Source organism: Anguilla anguilla, chromosome 15 (assembly GCF_013347855.1).
Source record: "Anguilla anguilla isolate fAngAng1 chromosome 15, fAngAng1.pri, whole genome shotgun sequence".
NCBI lineage: Eukaryota > Metazoa > Chordata > Actinopteri > Anguilliformes > Anguillidae > Anguilla > Anguilla anguilla.
The window spans coordinates 18,090,373-18,107,982 of NC_049215.1; the positions used below are offsets into that span (position 1 = coordinate 18,090,373).

The 17,610-nt window shown below is 42.9% G+C and overlaps 1 protein-coding gene across 10 annotated transcripts in view; it reads right to left on the reverse strand.

The window, feature by feature from the left end:
• Positions 1-17,610, reverse strand: part of LOC118214445 (nebulin-like) — a 74,872-nt gene that overhangs the window by 16,426 nt on the left and 40,836 nt on the right. For all 10 annotated transcript variants that reach the window (XM_035394404.1, XM_035394402.1, XM_035394397.1 and 7 more), the window contains 41 exons: positions 17,360-17,467; positions 16,925-17,236; positions 16,534-16,638; positions 16,320-16,424; positions 16,118-16,222; positions 15,821-15,928; positions 15,545-15,655; positions 15,108-15,305; positions 14,420-14,524; positions 13,657-13,761; positions 13,342-13,446; positions 13,150-13,257; positions 12,795-12,908; positions 12,164-12,361; positions 11,550-11,654; positions 11,152-11,256; positions 10,779-10,886; positions 10,267-10,374; positions 9,955-10,062; positions 9,519-9,623; positions 9,295-9,399; positions 8,892-8,990; positions 8,668-8,772; positions 8,458-8,562; positions 7,736-7,840; positions 7,261-7,365; positions 7,035-7,139; positions 6,365-6,469; positions 5,910-6,014; positions 5,547-5,651; positions 4,888-4,989; positions 4,465-4,566; positions 3,860-3,967; positions 3,511-3,615; positions 3,015-3,119; positions 2,821-2,925; positions 2,222-2,326; positions 1,366-1,476; positions 1,080-1,190; positions 688-789; positions 450-554 (listed from right to left, as the gene is read on the reverse strand). In XM_035394404.1, the coding sequence (XP_035250295.1) occupies positions 450-554; positions 688-789; positions 1,080-1,190; positions 1,366-1,476; positions 2,222-2,326; positions 2,821-2,925; positions 3,015-3,119; positions 3,511-3,615; positions 3,860-3,967; positions 4,465-4,566; positions 4,888-4,989; positions 5,547-5,651; positions 5,910-6,014; positions 6,365-6,469; positions 7,035-7,139; positions 7,261-7,365; positions 7,736-7,840; positions 8,458-8,562; positions 8,668-8,772; positions 8,892-8,990; positions 9,295-9,399; positions 9,519-9,623; positions 9,955-10,062; positions 10,267-10,374; positions 10,779-10,886; positions 11,152-11,256; positions 11,550-11,654; positions 12,164-12,361; positions 12,795-12,908; positions 13,150-13,257; positions 13,342-13,446; positions 13,657-13,761; positions 14,420-14,524; positions 15,108-15,305; positions 15,545-15,655; positions 15,821-15,928; positions 16,118-16,222; positions 16,320-16,424; positions 16,534-16,638; positions 16,925-17,236; positions 17,360-17,467 (4,731 nt within the window). The remainder of the gene's footprint in view (positions 1-449; positions 555-687; positions 790-1,079; positions 1,191-1,365; positions 1,477-2,221; positions 2,327-2,820; positions 2,926-3,014; positions 3,120-3,510; positions 3,616-3,859; positions 3,968-4,464; positions 4,567-4,887; positions 4,990-5,546; positions 5,652-5,909; positions 6,015-6,364; positions 6,470-7,034; positions 7,140-7,260; positions 7,366-7,735; positions 7,841-8,457; positions 8,563-8,667; positions 8,773-8,891; positions 8,991-9,294; positions 9,400-9,518; positions 9,624-9,954; positions 10,063-10,266; positions 10,375-10,778; positions 10,887-11,151; positions 11,257-11,549; positions 11,655-12,163; positions 12,362-12,794; positions 12,909-13,149; positions 13,258-13,341; positions 13,447-13,656; positions 13,762-14,419; positions 14,525-15,107; positions 15,306-15,544; positions 15,656-15,820; positions 15,929-16,117; positions 16,223-16,319; positions 16,425-16,533; positions 16,639-16,924; positions 17,237-17,359; positions 17,468-17,610) is intronic.

Consider the following 17,610-nt stretch of genomic DNA (forward strand, 5'->3'; position numbering starts at 1 on the left):
TTAAGGGCATATATAATTAAATTAAACCCTCCCGATTAACCTGATACCATATCTCAATAAAGTCAATTTCACTCTCTGTTTTGAGATGGGGTGACTGGAAGGCTCCTGTCAGTGAAAAGTAGTTTTGTTGAATGACGGACACTTTGTTGTGACTTTGTGGTCAGACCATTTTCAAATTCCTGCTTTTGCATTCTAAGGCTACAGCACAGCATAGTACTAGAAAGATGATTTCCACAGTGGAGGCGGACAAAGTGGGACATACAAGAGGCAAGGAGGAGGTATCAGCATGAGATGTGGTCTGAGGAGAACTTGTGGCGAGTGAACAGACATCTTCGTGTCACTAGTACAGAAGTAAATGTTCACTGAGGGACCAAACAGCACAAACACACAATGATCAGCTTGACCCAGCAGCTCTGTCTGAGTTTGGGGGGTGTTGGTGAAGACCATACCTCACTGTTCAGCTTGGACACCTTGGTTGCCAGGGTGATGTCGGGGCGTTCCTTCAGGGATCCACCACGGTGTGCTTCCATGCGGGCCTTTTCACGATAGCCAATCTGCCAGGGACACATTGCACCGTTACCCAGAACCATTTCCCAGCACAGCTAACAGCACATGGTGTGGCCTTCTGGGTAATGATGTTCTGACTGCGCTGACTGAAAGCCATGGACGTGGCTCAGGCGCGCTCACCTCACTGACAAGCTTGGCCGTGTGGGTGGCCCTCTTGATGTCAGGACGGTCGGCCACGGGGGTGTAGTGCAGCTTGGTCTTAGCATCCTTCTTGTAGGCCACCTGCAGCAGAATGGGAAGGGTCAAACTTAGCAGCTCTGTCTGTACCTGCAAGTTCATATATCTCCAATAAAGGACCACAAAGTCAATCCTGAATAACCCAAATAACAAGGCAGGGCAATAACAGAGACGGGGGTGTCACCCTATGTTCCTACTTGGGTCGCAATGCAAAAAAAAAAAGTACATTTATGCCTCTTCCTGACAGAAGCTGTGCTCTCAGACGTTGTTGGAAAAAGCCATTTTATTGGCTGTCTAATCTGTCGGGAAGCAGAGGAGGTTAGAAGGCTGCTCACGTTGCTCTGGTTCTTCATGACGTTCATGGCGTGCTTGACGTCTGGTGGGGCCAGCATGCTGTTGTACTTGGACTTGCCTTTCTCCTTCTCAAATTTCTCCTTATACACATTCTGTGGAGATGGAACAGACAGGGTTTGTGAAAAAAAGACCAGACAAAACAAACAAAAGGATATTTGTAAATACCCCTCTTTCAGTGAGGGAAATTAAATCCAGGGTCTACCCTCTCTTTAGGCAGGACATTGTGAGAACTGTTGTGTTTGGATAGGATTTCATGCGTGGACTCACCCTGCTCACAATCTTGGTCACTGCCTTGCTATGGGCAGTTTCACGCGTCTGGGGCAGGGTGGTGAAGGATCCACGCTGGCGATCTTTTTTACTAGCCTGTTTGTATTTCGTCTGGAGAGGGAGAAGTGAGAGAGGGGAAGTCATTTATGGCCCCTTGTTACGAACATGTACAAACACAACCCGGATTATACAAACACTGCGGGTCAATTGCAGTGTGACTTCAAGTTGGAGACTAGCACGGGATTTTTTGGAGACTTTCCATATTTTCCGGATGTAGATCAAAATCAAGACCAAACTGCCTCAGTACCGACTGCAGTGCGCTGTCAAACTCATTAGTACTGTATAGTCCAATTGTGTACAACAAGGGCTAGTCAGTTCCAGGATATTGTGCCAACTTCGGCTCTTAATTATTTAATTAGCTTAATTATATCTTGATCTGACATTTGTTTAAGTACCAGGTACAGCCACAGACTGGAAGTGTATCCTCAAGATTTTACTGTGCAAGTGCAAACCAGCATAGTTTACAGAGCTGTCAGAAAATTAAAACTATGGGAATTGGTTGGAACAAAAACCAGTATGCAGACTGTCCCTCCATGACCAAAGTTGAGCACCTCTGGTATAGTCCCATACTAATCCTGATTGTATACTGATGATTGCATAATTATATTCAATCAAAAGTCACCAGTATTAACTATAGCAGTTAATGTGCGGATAGAGGCATTTTTGGTCAAATAAATTATTGTTTCATATGCCCTCCTAATGCCAAAAGGGAGGCAAATAATTTTGGTCATCACAACACTTACATTATTACATTATTGAGTTATGTGATGGAACTATGGGAGCATTTCCTCCTTACCTCAGAGGACAGGGAGGATACGGATTTAGCGTGGAGGATCTGGGGAGTGTCCGGCACTGGTATGCACTGTCCCTTTGCTTTCTCAAACTTCTCCTTATATTTCAGCTGGGGGAACAGACAGAAGGGTCAATGCAATGAAAGGTAATTTTGGATGTGCACACAGTATAAATATGTGTGTGTATTTTTGTTACTATATACTATATACAATTAATATAATACATACCTATATTTTATTCAGGTATATATTTCTATTATATATCTGAATAGAATTACTCATTTATATATTCATGTGTATACATCAATGTGTTATTCTATTCAGTTACATAACAGAAATATAATATATTGCTATTTTTACTTTTGTTTGTCTGTTAAACTTACTAGCTTATAGAGTGTACACTTAACACGCATACTGCAGTGAAAAAAATGAATAGAAAAATATTTACAAACAAAAATGAACATACCTACAAAATATGAATACTTTACATACTTTTAAACACATTATTTCAATATATTTCTGCATATGATGCACATTTGTGGGGTTCTTGTGTTTGTGAAATTGAGCTGAACGGTGGTGGTGTGCTCTACGGGATGGTGCTCACGATGCTGGTCAGCTGAGTGTTCTTCTTGCACAGGGCCAGGATCTTGTCTTCTGGCACAGAGAGCTTGCAGCCCTTCAGCATCTCCCTGTCATACTTGTACTCAACCTGTGGGGATGGGCAGCCTCACTCAATATGCTAATGAATACTGCTACCTAATAATAATAATAATAATAATAAAAATATGTGGTACGTACATCGCTCTGCTGGAAAGAAGTCTTCAAGGCGTGAATAAAGTCTGGCCTGTCCATGGTCCAGTGCCACTTCCATTTAGCGGCTTCATACTTCCTCTTGTAGTCAAGCTACATGGGAGCCACACAATGTTTGAGAGGAGAGGGGAGAGGAGATACAGAGGATTCAGTGAGCATTGTGGTATCACACCATGATTGGGAAGGTTTGGGATTGCTGAACTAGTGTGAGTTGAGTGTGTGGGATGCTGTTAGATGAGTGTGTGACAATTTGAAATGAGTGTGTGAGACAGTTTGAGATGAGTGTGTGAGACGGTTTGAGATGAGTGTGTGAGACGGTTTGAGATGAGTCGGCTTGAGATGAGTGTGTGAGATGGTTTGAGATGAGTGTGTGAAACAGTTTGAGATGAGTGTGTGAGATGGTTTGAGATGAGTGTGTGAGACAGTTTGAGATGAGTGTGTGAAATGGTGTGAAATGAGTGTGAGATTAGTCCTGGTGTCTCACATTGCTGATGTTCGTGTAGGCCTCTTTTGCAGCGCGGATTTCAAATGCCCCTGGGTCCACGTTGATGTGAGCTTTGTTCTTCTCATACAGTTCCTTATATTTCAGCTGGAAAAGCACAGGGGAACAGTCAAACACATTGGACTGGAACAGAAGCATTCTGGACAGTACATTTGCCTTTAGTATGAGGTAATACCTCATCTACACATTTACTTGCCTGTTCAGTGAACAGTCTTATACAAAGCAATCTCATAAATAACTCAAGGAAATTACACTTTTCACAAGTCCCTGTGCAGCTGTATCTGAACAGCAACTCTCTTCAGTATTAGAGGGGGATTGTGGGATACCATACCATGCTCAGAATGTCTTTAGCTTTCTTCACGTGCAGCTGGAATGGGGTGTCATGGCCCAGGGTGTAACCCTTAGCCTTGGTCTTGTGGTATTCCATCTTATACTTGATCTGAAAGAGACAGAGTGTTACATGTGAGATATAAACTATCCAACACATGCACTGCTCCTGCTACAGTCCACAAGCATGATTATATTTACTTAGTGGTTAAAATTGTTCTCATTCTACCATTATACAAGTCTGCATTCAGCACATCTGGTGTAGATCAAGGATTCTCTAAAGGGTTAATGACTACACTTCCGTTCTCTGATATAAGTATGCCAGATTATGGACCATTATTCCTCATTGCCTGTCCACATGTGGACTAACAGAATTGGTTAAAAGTCCTGCTGATTTGCATTAATCTAAGCTAGTTTCATCAATCTAATTCATTATAGTCAGAGGACATGCAACAGGTAATTTTAAAGCATATATTTTATTTGGTAGTAGTTTGAATTAATACGGACTCTCTGGTTTAGCTGTTATATTTCTAAGGTTGTCCATACAGTTGTAGTGGGACAGAGGGTATCCCGGAGGCACACAGGCCGGAGAGAGCGGGTAACACTTACATCACTTCCCTGTCTGCTGCGCACGTGCACTTTGTGTTCGGGCGTGTCCAGTATAGATGTGAACTTGTCTTTGTTGAGCTCATACAGTTCCCTGTACTTCCACTGAGGGGGGAGAGCAAAAGGTTAATTATTATTATTATTTGTAGAAGTAGTAGTAGAGAATTTAGAAGTAAATATCTTTCTATATATAAATGGTCTACACAAACACAATGATAGCAACTATCTTGAGCTGTGCATACATGCTTTTGTCCATGATAAATTACACAAAGAAAGTAGTACAATGTAAAAAATAATTTAGCTGATGTGAAGATGTTCTCACTGCAATACAAAAATGATCATTATATAATTGACATAAACATACTGTAATCATTCAGGCATGGGCCTACAGAAATAGCTCTGATTGGCAGGGAGGACAGGGCTTACCTGGCTCCTCCCTTTGGCCTCTTTGGCCAGGAGGCTTCTGGGATCATCAAGAACCATGGTGTACTTGTCCTTCGTCTTCTCATAGACATTTGTGTATGCCCTCTGCACAGAACATCACAAGGTCACAGACAGGAGAGTCAGAGACCACAGATAAACAAACTGCACAAGGCACAGCAGCATATGCTCAAGGGAAAACTGAGGCCTAAATTAAGTGTGATTAAAAAAAGAAAAACATAAATTATGTACAAAAACAGACATTGTTCAGAGGCTCATAACTTTAGTGAATCCCCTTGCTGGAATGTTTTTGCAAATTGGAAAAACAAACTCCAAATCAAAAATCAAAACACTATACAAGTCGGGAGGATCCTAGATTTAATAAACAATATATTTATAAATTGTACTTTTTTCAAATGTACATCTGTTTCCAATTATGAGCATTTTACCTTTCAGGCTGAGAGTCCAATTTAGGTGAAGCAAAATAAAGCGTGTGTTATCCGAAAATGTAAGATATGGCTGTTACACACTATGCATACAGAATTATGTGTCTGAATGTAGTGGCATAATATTAACTGCACCACCCTGGTCTGTGTGTACACTTCACACAGTACAGTAATACACTACCTTGACGTGCTGTGGTCCTGCGATTGGATGTCACTTACATGATCGACGAGGTTGGAGGCGTGCTTAGCAGTCCGGAAGAAGGGAGTATCACTTGTGTATTTAAAGTTTGCTCTGTTCTTCTCAAATGACTCTTTGTACAGCGTCTGTTGACCAAAGACAAGACGGGGAAGATCTCAGGGAAGGAAACAACTCATGTTCTTCACAGAGCTTCAGAAATTGTTCTTGCGCAGTGCTATACAGTAAAAAGCAGCTAAATCGGAATTCCAGTGAATCTGCTGATCGGGTACATAAGACACCAGACGTAAGAGGGCTGTAATTAATGCTGAGTGTCTCCATGGTGCTCGGGCATGGAGGTCCTGAGGTGGTGCTCCTCTGTGACTGTGCATGGTACGGCTGCTTACCCCACTGTAGAGCTTCTTATTCTTCTCTGCGTGCAGCAGGTCAGGGGTGTCCCAAACGTAGCACCCAATACCCCTCAGCCACTGCAGGTCCTCTTTGTACTTAACCTGATTTCGGGAGGAACAAGAGGAATTTCACATTCAGAGTATAGCATTTCATTGATACAGCTATATACATCCCATACACCACAACTATATTACTACTAGTTCACCATTCCACCAGTCTGTATGTAGTAGTAATATACTATAAGAAACAAGACCAGATGTATTGCAAACAGAACCACTGTGCATGATACTGAGCGAATGATCACATCCACCAATCACTGAATGATGTGTGGATGCTTGTCTGTGTTCCATTGGACGTGATTGAAATGTGGTGATGGTGAAGGGAGATGCTGCAGATTTTCAAACCAGCTTAATGAGGCTAAAGAGTGAGGCTGGCGGGGGGCTACACTCACATCGCTCGTGGCGTCGCCCACCATCCTGTGGTGGAACAGCTCGGGCCGGTCCGGGATGGACCTCCACAGACCCAGTGTGCCGATGTACTTCTCTCTGTACTTCACCTGCAGAGAGAATGAGAAACAGACAGAAAGAGAGAGAGAGAGAGAGAGAATATGTGAGTACACATCCACAAAGACAAGGGAATGATAAATCCTCTGGAGCCACAGACAGTGGATTTCAGCACAGATTCTCTAGAATGACAGCTTTATTAACCTTATTCTTGACATTGAAAATTCTGATTGAATTGGATACATGCTCATGAAGCAGAGTGACCAATGAAAACTATGTGATGATGTGTTCTGACCTTGGGCATTTATGTATGGTATGTATATTCCTACACTGTACTATTGCACTGGAAGGCCACAACTGCCTGCAAGACCTGGGGGACTGCACTGTCTGCAGGTTTTTGTGTTTTCCTTGCAATCAGCAGCCAATCAGGTTCGGTTTATTCTTTAACCAATCAATAACTTAAATCTTGAATCTAGTACCTAAACACACCAAAAACCAGCAGGTACTAAACTGTGGTCTAGAGTAAGCAAGGAGACTGAACTGAAGCAATATAGAAGCTGACTATCTGGTTGCTATAGAGGGTCACTCCCCATACTTCCTCCTGTTGGAAACACTGACCTCGCTGATGTCATCTGTGACCCTGCGGTGGTAGGTTATGTCCAGTGCATCCTTCACTGTGTGGTAGCGTCCCCTGGCGCGCTGAAAGGCTTCCTTGTAGCGCAGCTGCAGAGAAGCACAAAGAAGCATATATGAGGCGCATTCTAGTTCCACAGTTCCAGAGGCTAATGAACAACCAGCCTAGTTGGGGGTCAGCTACTAAGTTCCAGAGTTACTGTGTACTCACATCACTGGCGTTCAGGTAGGACTTCTTGGCTCGTACCAGCAGGGGCGTGTCAGCGATGGTGGTGTACCTGTGCTTCAGCTTCTCATACTGACTCTTGTATTTGTTCTGAAAGGGAGAGGTGGGAGATTCCCACATCAGATTAGTCCAGCTAGTGTGGACGAAACAAAGCGAAACCAGTTTCGTTCTGCCAGCGTGCATTAGCTCACTCTACCAACAAGTGTAAATGGTAAATGGACAGTGTCACTGACAGTGTCACTGTAGCTTCCACAATAAAAGTAATCTCACAGATTATCTCATCAGAATGCGACTTTACTTTGTATAATATCAAAAGTAAATCCATCCATGTCAGGTTTCCTAAACAATGGCTGACAGAATTGACTAGAAAAGTGCAGCTGTAAAGCACCGGAAGGAAAGTGCTGCTGAGTTCTAGGACTGCAGTGAAACAGGGCAGCACCGGGAGACTAACAGGACTCACCTCACTGACCACGCCCTTCATGTATCGGGAGTGCGTCATGGTGGGCGTTTCCACCTCAGGCGTGAAGAAGGCTCGCTCTTTAGAGGCCAGCTGTGTGTACATGTACTGCAAGGAAGAGAGTGGGGGAAGAGGGGACAAAGGCATTCAGGAGTGGCTTAGCATCCCATCATGTTGCTTAGCATTTGCTACATCCTGCATAGACTACTGTGAAACGGGGTTTGATGTTCAGGTACATTTGAAAATATTTAGAGATCACCGCGTATCTGCTAAATAACACACTGAGCTGTTGCTTCTCCAAAACGGGTTTGATTCTGATGAAGACACTGTGTGTGTTGAATCATTGGTCTACTCGCACCCTATTTACAATAAAAGCTGGAAATGAGCTCCAAACTGTTTTCTTTAAAAATATTTAAATTTATATTTAAAAATAACAAATTTGTTAGGGTTGTAGTGAAAACCTACAGGATGGTAGATCTCCAGGAACAGGGTTGGTTACACTAGTGTAGGCTAACCAGCTGAAGAGCAGTAGCTGGTGAGGAAGGACACATGTTCATGTACAGGCACAATCAGGCAGACTGCACTAGTTCCAGTGCAGAGAGTGAAGTACACAAGATGCGCATCATTACTGCCCCTGTACCGTACTGGTTTGCAGATTCGAATGGTCAGTGCTGTAAGGCATTTTATCGGTGAGGAAGGAGCTAGCTATGGTCAGAGAGTTGTACCTTATTAGTCAGTTCCTGTGCCCACTTGGCTCTTAGCATCTCCACACTGTCTGGTGTGGTGGTGCACTTGGACTTCTCCTGATTGGCTTGAGCTCTGTACACCAGCTGATGGAGAGAAAGAAGGATCCCAAGATCAGGGTCTGCAGCTGCTCACCGAACTGGTTTTATTATCACATTCTTTGCATCACCTGATACCAGCTGAGTACTTACATTGCTCAAGTGTTGCTTGAGCTCGGCCACGCGCTGGTACTCTGGAGTTTCCAGCACCACGCGGGGGGTAGCATGCAGCTTCTTTGCCTCCGTGTCATATCCAATCTGGTGAAAAACAAGGAACGGGTTAGACACACAGAAGACATTCAGACATATGTCACAGGGTCTACATTTGGAACTGTTTCTCTGTTGCTTCGGGAAGTGTTGATTGAGAGGACACACACCCTTGACATGGTCATGTTCCGGACGTGCACCATCTCAGGGGTGTTGTATAGGAAGCAGCCAATGCCCTTCAGCCACTGCAGGTCCTCTTTGTATTTATTCTGCAGGCACAAAAAGTACGTGTACACACACACACACACAGGGCAAACCACACACACCAAATTGCTTAGTGTCTAGTTTGTGACAGGAAAATGTCTTCAAGTAATGTCAAGTGTGAAAATGTGAGCAAACTAACATCTGTTTTTACATTTTGCATGTATAGCCTGTTTGACCATAGAAGCTTCAGAAACTAGATAAACACCCTTATATTCATTTTTTATGACTTCTATACATATATTTGCTTCTGTAATTTTTTATGTAATGCAGTTCAGAATGAGTTCAAGGAGCTGTTGGGTGGTGTCGTACATCGCTGGTGATCTCGCTGACGTGGTAACAGTGCATCAGCTGTGGTGTGATAGGCAGGGAAATTAGGTTTCCTCTGTTGTTGAAGTACTTCTCCTTGTAGCACAGCTGTAAAAGGCAAAAACAAGATGCTTTGTGATTTTCCAGCAATTAGTTCAGAAAAGCCAGCATGTAAAATGAGTGAGGCCCTTTGCATGTAAACGGATGCATGTTTGGAGTCTACGTACATCGCTGACGGCTTCCTGGGTTGCCTTGACCTGTTTGATCTCAGGCGTATCGTAGGTGGGGTGAATCTTGTCCTTCTCCCTTTCATACTGTTCACGGTACAGGCGCTGGCAAAAATGAGGGGTCAGAGCAATGTCATTCATGTTGAATTTGCACTGAAAGATTTAGGATTTGGTTCATTTCTGTTCTCCATTTTCATTTCTCCATTCCCACAAGTGGACTTATAACACACACATTTTTATAGCGAACCATTTCACCTGCATGCATTCAGTGTGTCAGCATTGAGATGAAGCTTGATATTATGGAACAGTTTGCTCCTTTCTCTTATCTTATCAGTCCCGGATGTGGGACTGTGGGCCTGTGAGAGCTGACGTGCCCGTCTGATGGACAGATGAACAGGTACCAAACAAAGAGCAGGCATGACGTGCTGGGTCTTACATGGTTGATGATCTCATTGACCTTCCTGTAGTTGACAAAGTTGACACCATCGGGATCGATCGTGTAGCCCCTGGCCTTATTCTGGTCATACGCTTCCCTGTACTTCATCTACAGAAAAAAATTACATGTATGCCATTTTATAAACACACCCATCGGAAACATTAAGATAATACATACCATAAATATTATTTGGATATTTCAACAGAATGAAGAAAAGAATAGACAAATGATCAGCGAGGAAGGACAAGAAAAACAACCGCACAAAGAGGTGCGCAATTTCCAGCACTTGACGCTGAGTGACCGTGCTCTTACATCACTGCTCATGGTGCTGTTGATCTTGGCCTGTTTGATGAATGGAGTGTCCGGAGGGATGGAGTATCCTGTGGGCGTGGCCTTCTTATTGGCCTCTTTGTAGATGTACTGAGAGAGAGAGAGAGAGAGAGAGAGAGAGCGAGAGAGTGAAACCTCACAATATCCCAAAAAAGGATCTCTACAATTAGTTTTTTTCCACATTTACTCTTTTTTGGCAAATGAGTAAAAATTAATAAAATAACCTTTTCCAAGGCATTTATTTTAACATAACCTAAGAGATGCCCTGTTTGATCATGTACACGTAATGAGTACTGTATGTTTTTGTTTCTGTTGATATTTATGTTTGAAATGAAGATAAAATCCATGACAGGACGCTGAATATAGTCAGTGCAGGTGTGCTTTAAATGTATTTGCAGTGCAGGTGTGCTTTAAATCCCGATGTACATCACACTGAATGTAGTCACAGTGCTGCATGTAGAATGTAGTCGGTGTTTTTTTAAATGGTAACTTACGTCACTCTGAATGTAGTTGGCCAGCCGCACTCTCTCTGTGTCGACAGTCACGGCAGGAGCAGTATTCGTGCCCTTGATATTGGTTTCATAGTCTTCATGGTAATGATGCTGATAGGGAGAGGGAGAGGAAGAGAGAGGGAAAGAAATAGAGAGATGAAAAATTGAACACTGTATGTATCATCACAAAACCTGTGGTAAATTTGTGTAACACAACATGCCATGAATTATAGCCACCTTTACATCCTGCAGGCATTTCCTAAAGCCTAAATGACATAAGTTTTGTTAATGGACTATGCAGAGAGTGTGTGAGATGGACGTGCCCGTCTGTGTGGAAATGGAGGTGCTGAGGCGCCAAAGCCTCGCTGGTACTCACGTCACTGCGGTTTATTGCGCTCTGCTTGCAGGTCTCATACACAGGGGTATCCATCACCACGGTGTAGTTCTTAAAATGTTCCAGCCCCTTCTCTCTGTACTTATTCTGAAAGGGGCAACATTCATACACAAATTACTCTGCTGCTGTTTTTCAACTGTACAGAGAAGGCAAAGAACAGAGGAATAGTAAAGAAGAAAATAAATTCAGGGTGGTGAGGGGTAGCAAGTTAGGAGGAGGTAAAAGATTAATGAGGGAGAATAAGAGATGTAGAGGGAGAAGAAATTGAGAGAATAGTTTAGGAGGAAGTTTGGGGCAATAGAAAGGGTCATAAGGAAGGTGAAAAGGAAGAGGAAGTGAGCAGGAAGAGGATAAGAGCAGGACAGGAGAGCCTCACCCACCTCGCTCTGCAGGTTGTCGGCGTGTTTACAGCGCAGGATCTCGGGCGTGTCCCACACGTAGCATCCAATCCCCTTAAGCCAGTTCAGGTCGTCCTTGTAAAAGACCTGCGGAGACACAGAGCCTCAGACTTAGAACCACACACACTGCTCTAAATGTGGTTAAAAAAAGGTGTCGTCGTAACATCCTTTCATTTATGTTTTTAAATTATTTTGGCTATACATCTCTACATCCAAAAATGAGCAGATATTTAATTTTGCCTCCTTCATAAATTAGTTCTCTATGAATAGGGCTAGTTTTAGAGCTGCTAAGTGTATGTGTAAGTACTGGTGGTATAAGAGCAGGTTTGTGCTGTACTAGAGTATGTGTGACAGCAGGCCTGGTATAAGAGCAGGTTTGTGCTGACTAGAGTATGTGTGAGAGCAGGCCTGATATAAGAGCAGGTTTGTGCTGACTAGAGTATGTGTGAGAGCAGGTCTGGTATAAGAGCAGGTTTGTGCTGACAAGAGTATGTGTGAGAGCAGGCCTGGTATAAGAGCAGGTTTGTGCTGACTAGAGTATGTGTGAGAGCAGGCCTGGTATAAGAGCAGGTTTGCAGGGCAGGCGGGTCACTCACGTCGCTGAGCTGCTCATTGACCTTGCGGGCCTGGATGTTCATCTGCATATCAGGCAGGCAGGTCCACTGATGCAGGTATGTGCGATAGCCAATCTCGCTGACACTCTTCTGGGTATCATGGGCAGACACTACATCCAGCATGTCAGGCGGAATGTGGATCTTGGCCTTGCTCTTCTCATAGTTCTCTTTATACAGACGCTGGAACAGACACAGGCCATGTAGGAGGTCAGAGTTAGGATGGTAGTAGGGTCAGGACAGACAGACATACATACATACATACGTACATACATGTACGTATACATACACACATGCAGACAGAGATAAACATTTACATACATATAGATAGACAGACAGACATGAAAATTTGTCATGTGGAAATTTGTTAAAAAGTATAATGGAAATTATTGGGGAAAAATTATAAAAATGATCACTAAAAACACTGCAGCCGTGAGGGTGAGCCAGAATTGACTATACTGTAAGTAACTGCACGGTGGTTTGACCACATTATACTAAACTACACTGCAGTTTAACCACGCCATATTAAACTACAATGCAGTGTGACTGTACCATGAAAAACTACATTGCATTTTGATGTTAGGATTTCAGAATATGGAAGGAAACTGTGACTCACATCAAGGATTAGTTTCCCGGAGCGGATACACCTTGCTGTCATGGGGTCTTCCTCCAGGGATTTGGGCAAAGTGTACAGGGACTTGAACTTCTCATAATCTTCACGGTACTTCACCTAGACAAAGAACACACACCTAAGATTACAAACGCACTCTCACACTCAGACCGACTGGTTACTATGCACCAGTGCATTCACACTCAGACCAAATAGCTATTGTAAATACCACCAATCACACTCCATCCACACACATATATTTGTGCGCGTGTGTGTGTGTGTGTGTAATAGAGGGAGGGAGAGATAGATATTGTCGGGATAGCTGATATATTGCTGAGATACCGTAGCTTTAGTAACTTACGTTGCTCTGCATGACCTTCAGCTGTTTAGCGTGGACCATGGCATGGGCATCTGGAGGCAACGTGTAGCCGCTGGACTTGACCCTGTCCCAGGCGTCCGTGTAAACTTTCTGAGAGACAAAAGGAAGAGGTGTGCCCAGGTGTACACTCATACACAGCGCAATACATACATTTGGTTAATTGTTACTGCTTACATTGCTGTACAGGTACTTCAGGTTATGGCATCTCATGTAGTCAAAGGTGTCCAGGATAGTTGTGTACAAGTGCTTCTCACTGTTGTAAGCTTCCCGGTAGTTCAGCTAAAACAACACAAGGGTACAAAGCATTCATTCTCAATCTACCACACATGATATCCACAAGACGCAAAATAACAATATATGCAGTACATACCATGTTACATTTAATATGTAAATACTGAAACCTTTAGTAAGTAACATTAAAACACTGCAAGAGTCTAATGGTAAACCATTAACAGGTTAAAGGTTAACCACGACGGAACACAAACCCACATCACTGGCCCAGGTGTGGCCCAGGATGGCAGTGACGTAGACCGGAGTGTCCGTCACAATGGAGTAGTTATTGAATTCCTTCTTTCCCTCGGCTTTGTACTTCAGCTGTGAGGACGGAAGACCAAGAAATGTCACAAGAATGACAAGAAAAACAGTCACATTTTACCTCACCAGCCAAACAACGCTCAACTTGTTTCTAAAAACTGTCTTTCCAATCAACAAGGTGAATGTTAGTGAATGTTAAAGGAGATACAAAGATAATAACATCCAATGATTTGTAGGCTGTTATAGGCTAAATTATTGAATAAATGTCATATTTTTTCCTAACATTAAGAAAAGAATCTTTGAATTAATCGCACTCCTCCATCCTCCTGTCCACCTGAATTTAAAAAACTGGCATTGTCAAACAACTCTGAACTTTCCATTTAAAACTGCACAACAGTGATTCATCAAATAGGCACAGTTCACTACAAACATTCTCTTGACTGTAGGTTTGGACATGTAAAAAAAAACCCATACTTATTCTTTCAGTACATAAGTATTATTATTTAAAAAGACAAAGCATGTTGACAGATTGTGAAGTGAAGTATTGTATACTGCTGCTGTAAGTATAACATTAACTCTTATAGGACCAATACTTTGTGGTTGCTTGATTGGAAAATAGATGATTAGGATTTGCTAGAGGATGTGAACACTAGTACACTGTGAAGTGCTGTGCAAGAGATGCGGTGTGTGGCAGGCAGGTTCCCCTTGCAATACGCACATCACTCTGCAGCTCGTAGGACTTCTTGGCTCTGAGAATCTCAGGTGTATCCCAAACATAGCAGCCAATGCCCTTCATCCAGTTCAGGTCATCTTTGTAGAATACCTGAAAAAGAGACCAATCACCCCTTCAGACCACACCCATCTGCACACGGTCCTGGTAAACTTCATTGTCTAATATTCCTATCCTAGGTGGTCTTTAATTCATATACTGTTTCAGTTTTATGTATTTATCATGTTTGGACATGGATAATACTTTTCAGATGATATTGAACTGTAACTCTAGATGAAGAATGTAATATTGAAGAGTGAGACATAAATGAAAAGAAAATGGACCCCTGCTATCTGATGAGAAATTGCTTGGAGTTTCCCCTTTTATGGGGATTAGATTGCTCTGCCTGTGAAAGAGACGTGTCCATGTCAATCATAGAGCAAGTGCATAGTTTTTGTCTTAATCACAGTGAATTCCTAATTAAATTATATATAGCTGTTTTTCAACCCAGTGAAAATGAGACATTTAAGTGACTTTTGAGATGTGGCCAAATGTGGCCAATATGCCATGGCTTGCAACTGTGTGAGATGTGAGGAGGATCATCCTTATCAGTTTCTGAGGGAGACTTGCAAGTTTTTTAAGTGGAATAAAAACAAAGTTGAAGTTGGGGGCAGACAGAGGAAATGGTGAAACTCACATCGCTCAGGATCTCATTGGAGGCGCGAGCACGGATGATGTCGTTTTGTTCAGGGTGGCAGGTCCACTGGTGCAGGCGGGTCCGGTACTGCACATCACTCAGAATATTCTGGCAGCGCTTGGCCACCACGTGGCTGATCATGTCGAATGGGATATGCAGCTTAGTCTTCGAATCCTCATAGTCCTTGGTGTAGTGTCTCTGTGACGACACAAAAGAACGCCACGTCAAATTCACTGGGAAAGACTAAGCACGGTTTAATCTAACTGGGAGGGAGGAGAGGCAGCGATGAGGGGGACACACATGGTGAGTGCAGGAGAGCAAGATATGGCATAGAGGGGCAAAGGAAAGAGGGGAGAGGCAGAGGAAAGCCTGAGGAGTGCAGGAGAGAAAAAAGGTGGATAGAAAGAGAGAGGGAGGAGAACTAGACATTCTCTCACCATAGGTTTCATCTTCTCCACATCTGCGCACCGCATCACCTCGGGGAAGTCCTGAGCCATGTGCGCCATGTAATGGCCTTTGGCATGCTCATGAGCATCCAAGTATTTCACCTGAACGGGTACCACACCAAAGAAAACAGCAACAAACGGTCAAAACTTTACTGGAGACAGGCAAGTCTTTCGCTAAAATACCAAGGTTTTTTTTAAAGAAGATATACCATTACATGGTAGCTGATAGCTCAGCTCCCGCTCAGCTAAGATGGAAGAGCTGCTCACCTGACTGGCGAGCTCACGGCCGTGTTTGGCTCGCACCAGAGGGATGTAATTCTGGTCCAGCGTATAATCTGTGGCTTTGCTGCCATCCCATAACGACTTGTAGACTTTCTACAACCACCAAACAACATAAGAGAAAAAGAGCTGAAGAAAACCTACACTGTGAAAAAGACAGACAAAGATAAGCAAACGCAGGTGGATATAGTCTCTTTTCCCGCTTTGTTTCCATGTGGGGCGTGACTGAAAGAAGCAATGTAAATAACCATTATTATTATTTGTCATAAGTATTTTTCATTTTACCTCGCTGAGGTTCTTTGCCACCTCCCTTGAGTGGGCTAGCTGGGGAGTGTCTTCAGACCCAATGAATCTACCCTTCTCCAGGTTGAAGCTCTCCTTGTACTTCAGCTAACAGAGAAAAGAAAACAAAGAAAGGGGTTTATAAACCAGTAGAGGATCTGTTCAAACATTTATAGGCTTTTTCTGTTTTCTTGAGAATACTTACATCACTCAGGTTGAAAGCATTGATCTTGGCTAAGACAATTTCTGGACGATCCACAATGAGGGTGAATTTCCCAAAGTTATCTATGGCATCCTTAGTGTAATGTCTCTGAAATGAAAAAAAGAGGTAAAATGGTGAAAAGAGGAGCCATTGTAAATGCGAAGCAATATAATATGATAAAAATGAAATTTTTAAAATGTCTGAAAGTAGTACATACATTATTAACGAGCTCCTGGGCTTTTCGAACTTTGACATGATCCACAGAGTCCATTGCTACCCAGCCACAGCCACGAATCCACTCCATGTCCGCTTTGTAAACAACCTGAAATGTACCACATGACAACCACTCATTTTCAGAGAGTAAATAATTTACTTTCAACATGGCAATTTCTATGTGACTGGCAAAAAAGTAACAGAAGCAAAATATGAATGTGCGTGCACACGCACACGTGCACACATACACTGTTATGATATCACACTCATAGAGTACACCATATATACATATTGTATACACACCATATATCTGGCCTTTAATATATAAAACACAAATTTGAAAGATAATAAAGAATCAAGGCTTTAAACTGATCACCACTTAAGCTGTTACTTACATCACTGTTGAGATCATAGGCTTTCCTGGCCTGGATGACATCATTCTGGTCTGGCAGGCAGGTCCAGTTGTGCAGGCGAGTTCTATAGTTGTCATCATTGACCTGAATCTGGCACTTTTTGGCCAGCTCAATGGCCAGCATGTCTGCTGGGAGGTTGAATTTAGTCTTGGACATGTTGAAGTCCTTCTTGTAGAGAGCATCGCTGGCAATCTTAGCTGAGTTCAAGGCCAACATGAGCAAGGGATCATCCTTAATGCTGAGTGCTCCAATGTGGTGTCCAACTTGCTTGCGGTATCCTTCATGGTATTTGTACTGTAACGGCAAACACCAGAACAGGCTAAGAAATCTGAAACATGTTCACCATTGGCATTAGAACATGCCATATGACCCTTGGCCAATGCGAGGTCCCCCACCCTGCTTCCCATGAGCACTCACAGCACTCTGCATTTGTGAAGCTTTAGTGCACCGCTGGATGCCCACGGCATCTGGGGGCATGAAGTAGCTTTTGGCCTTCAATTTGTCCCAGTCCATTTTGTACAGTTTCTGCAGAATAGAGGATATACATTACTATTTATATCCATGATTATAATACTAATAATAAAAATAATGATCACTGGTATAACAACAACTGTCGTAATTATTATAATGAACAATAATACGTGTCATTATAATAAGGTGTATACACA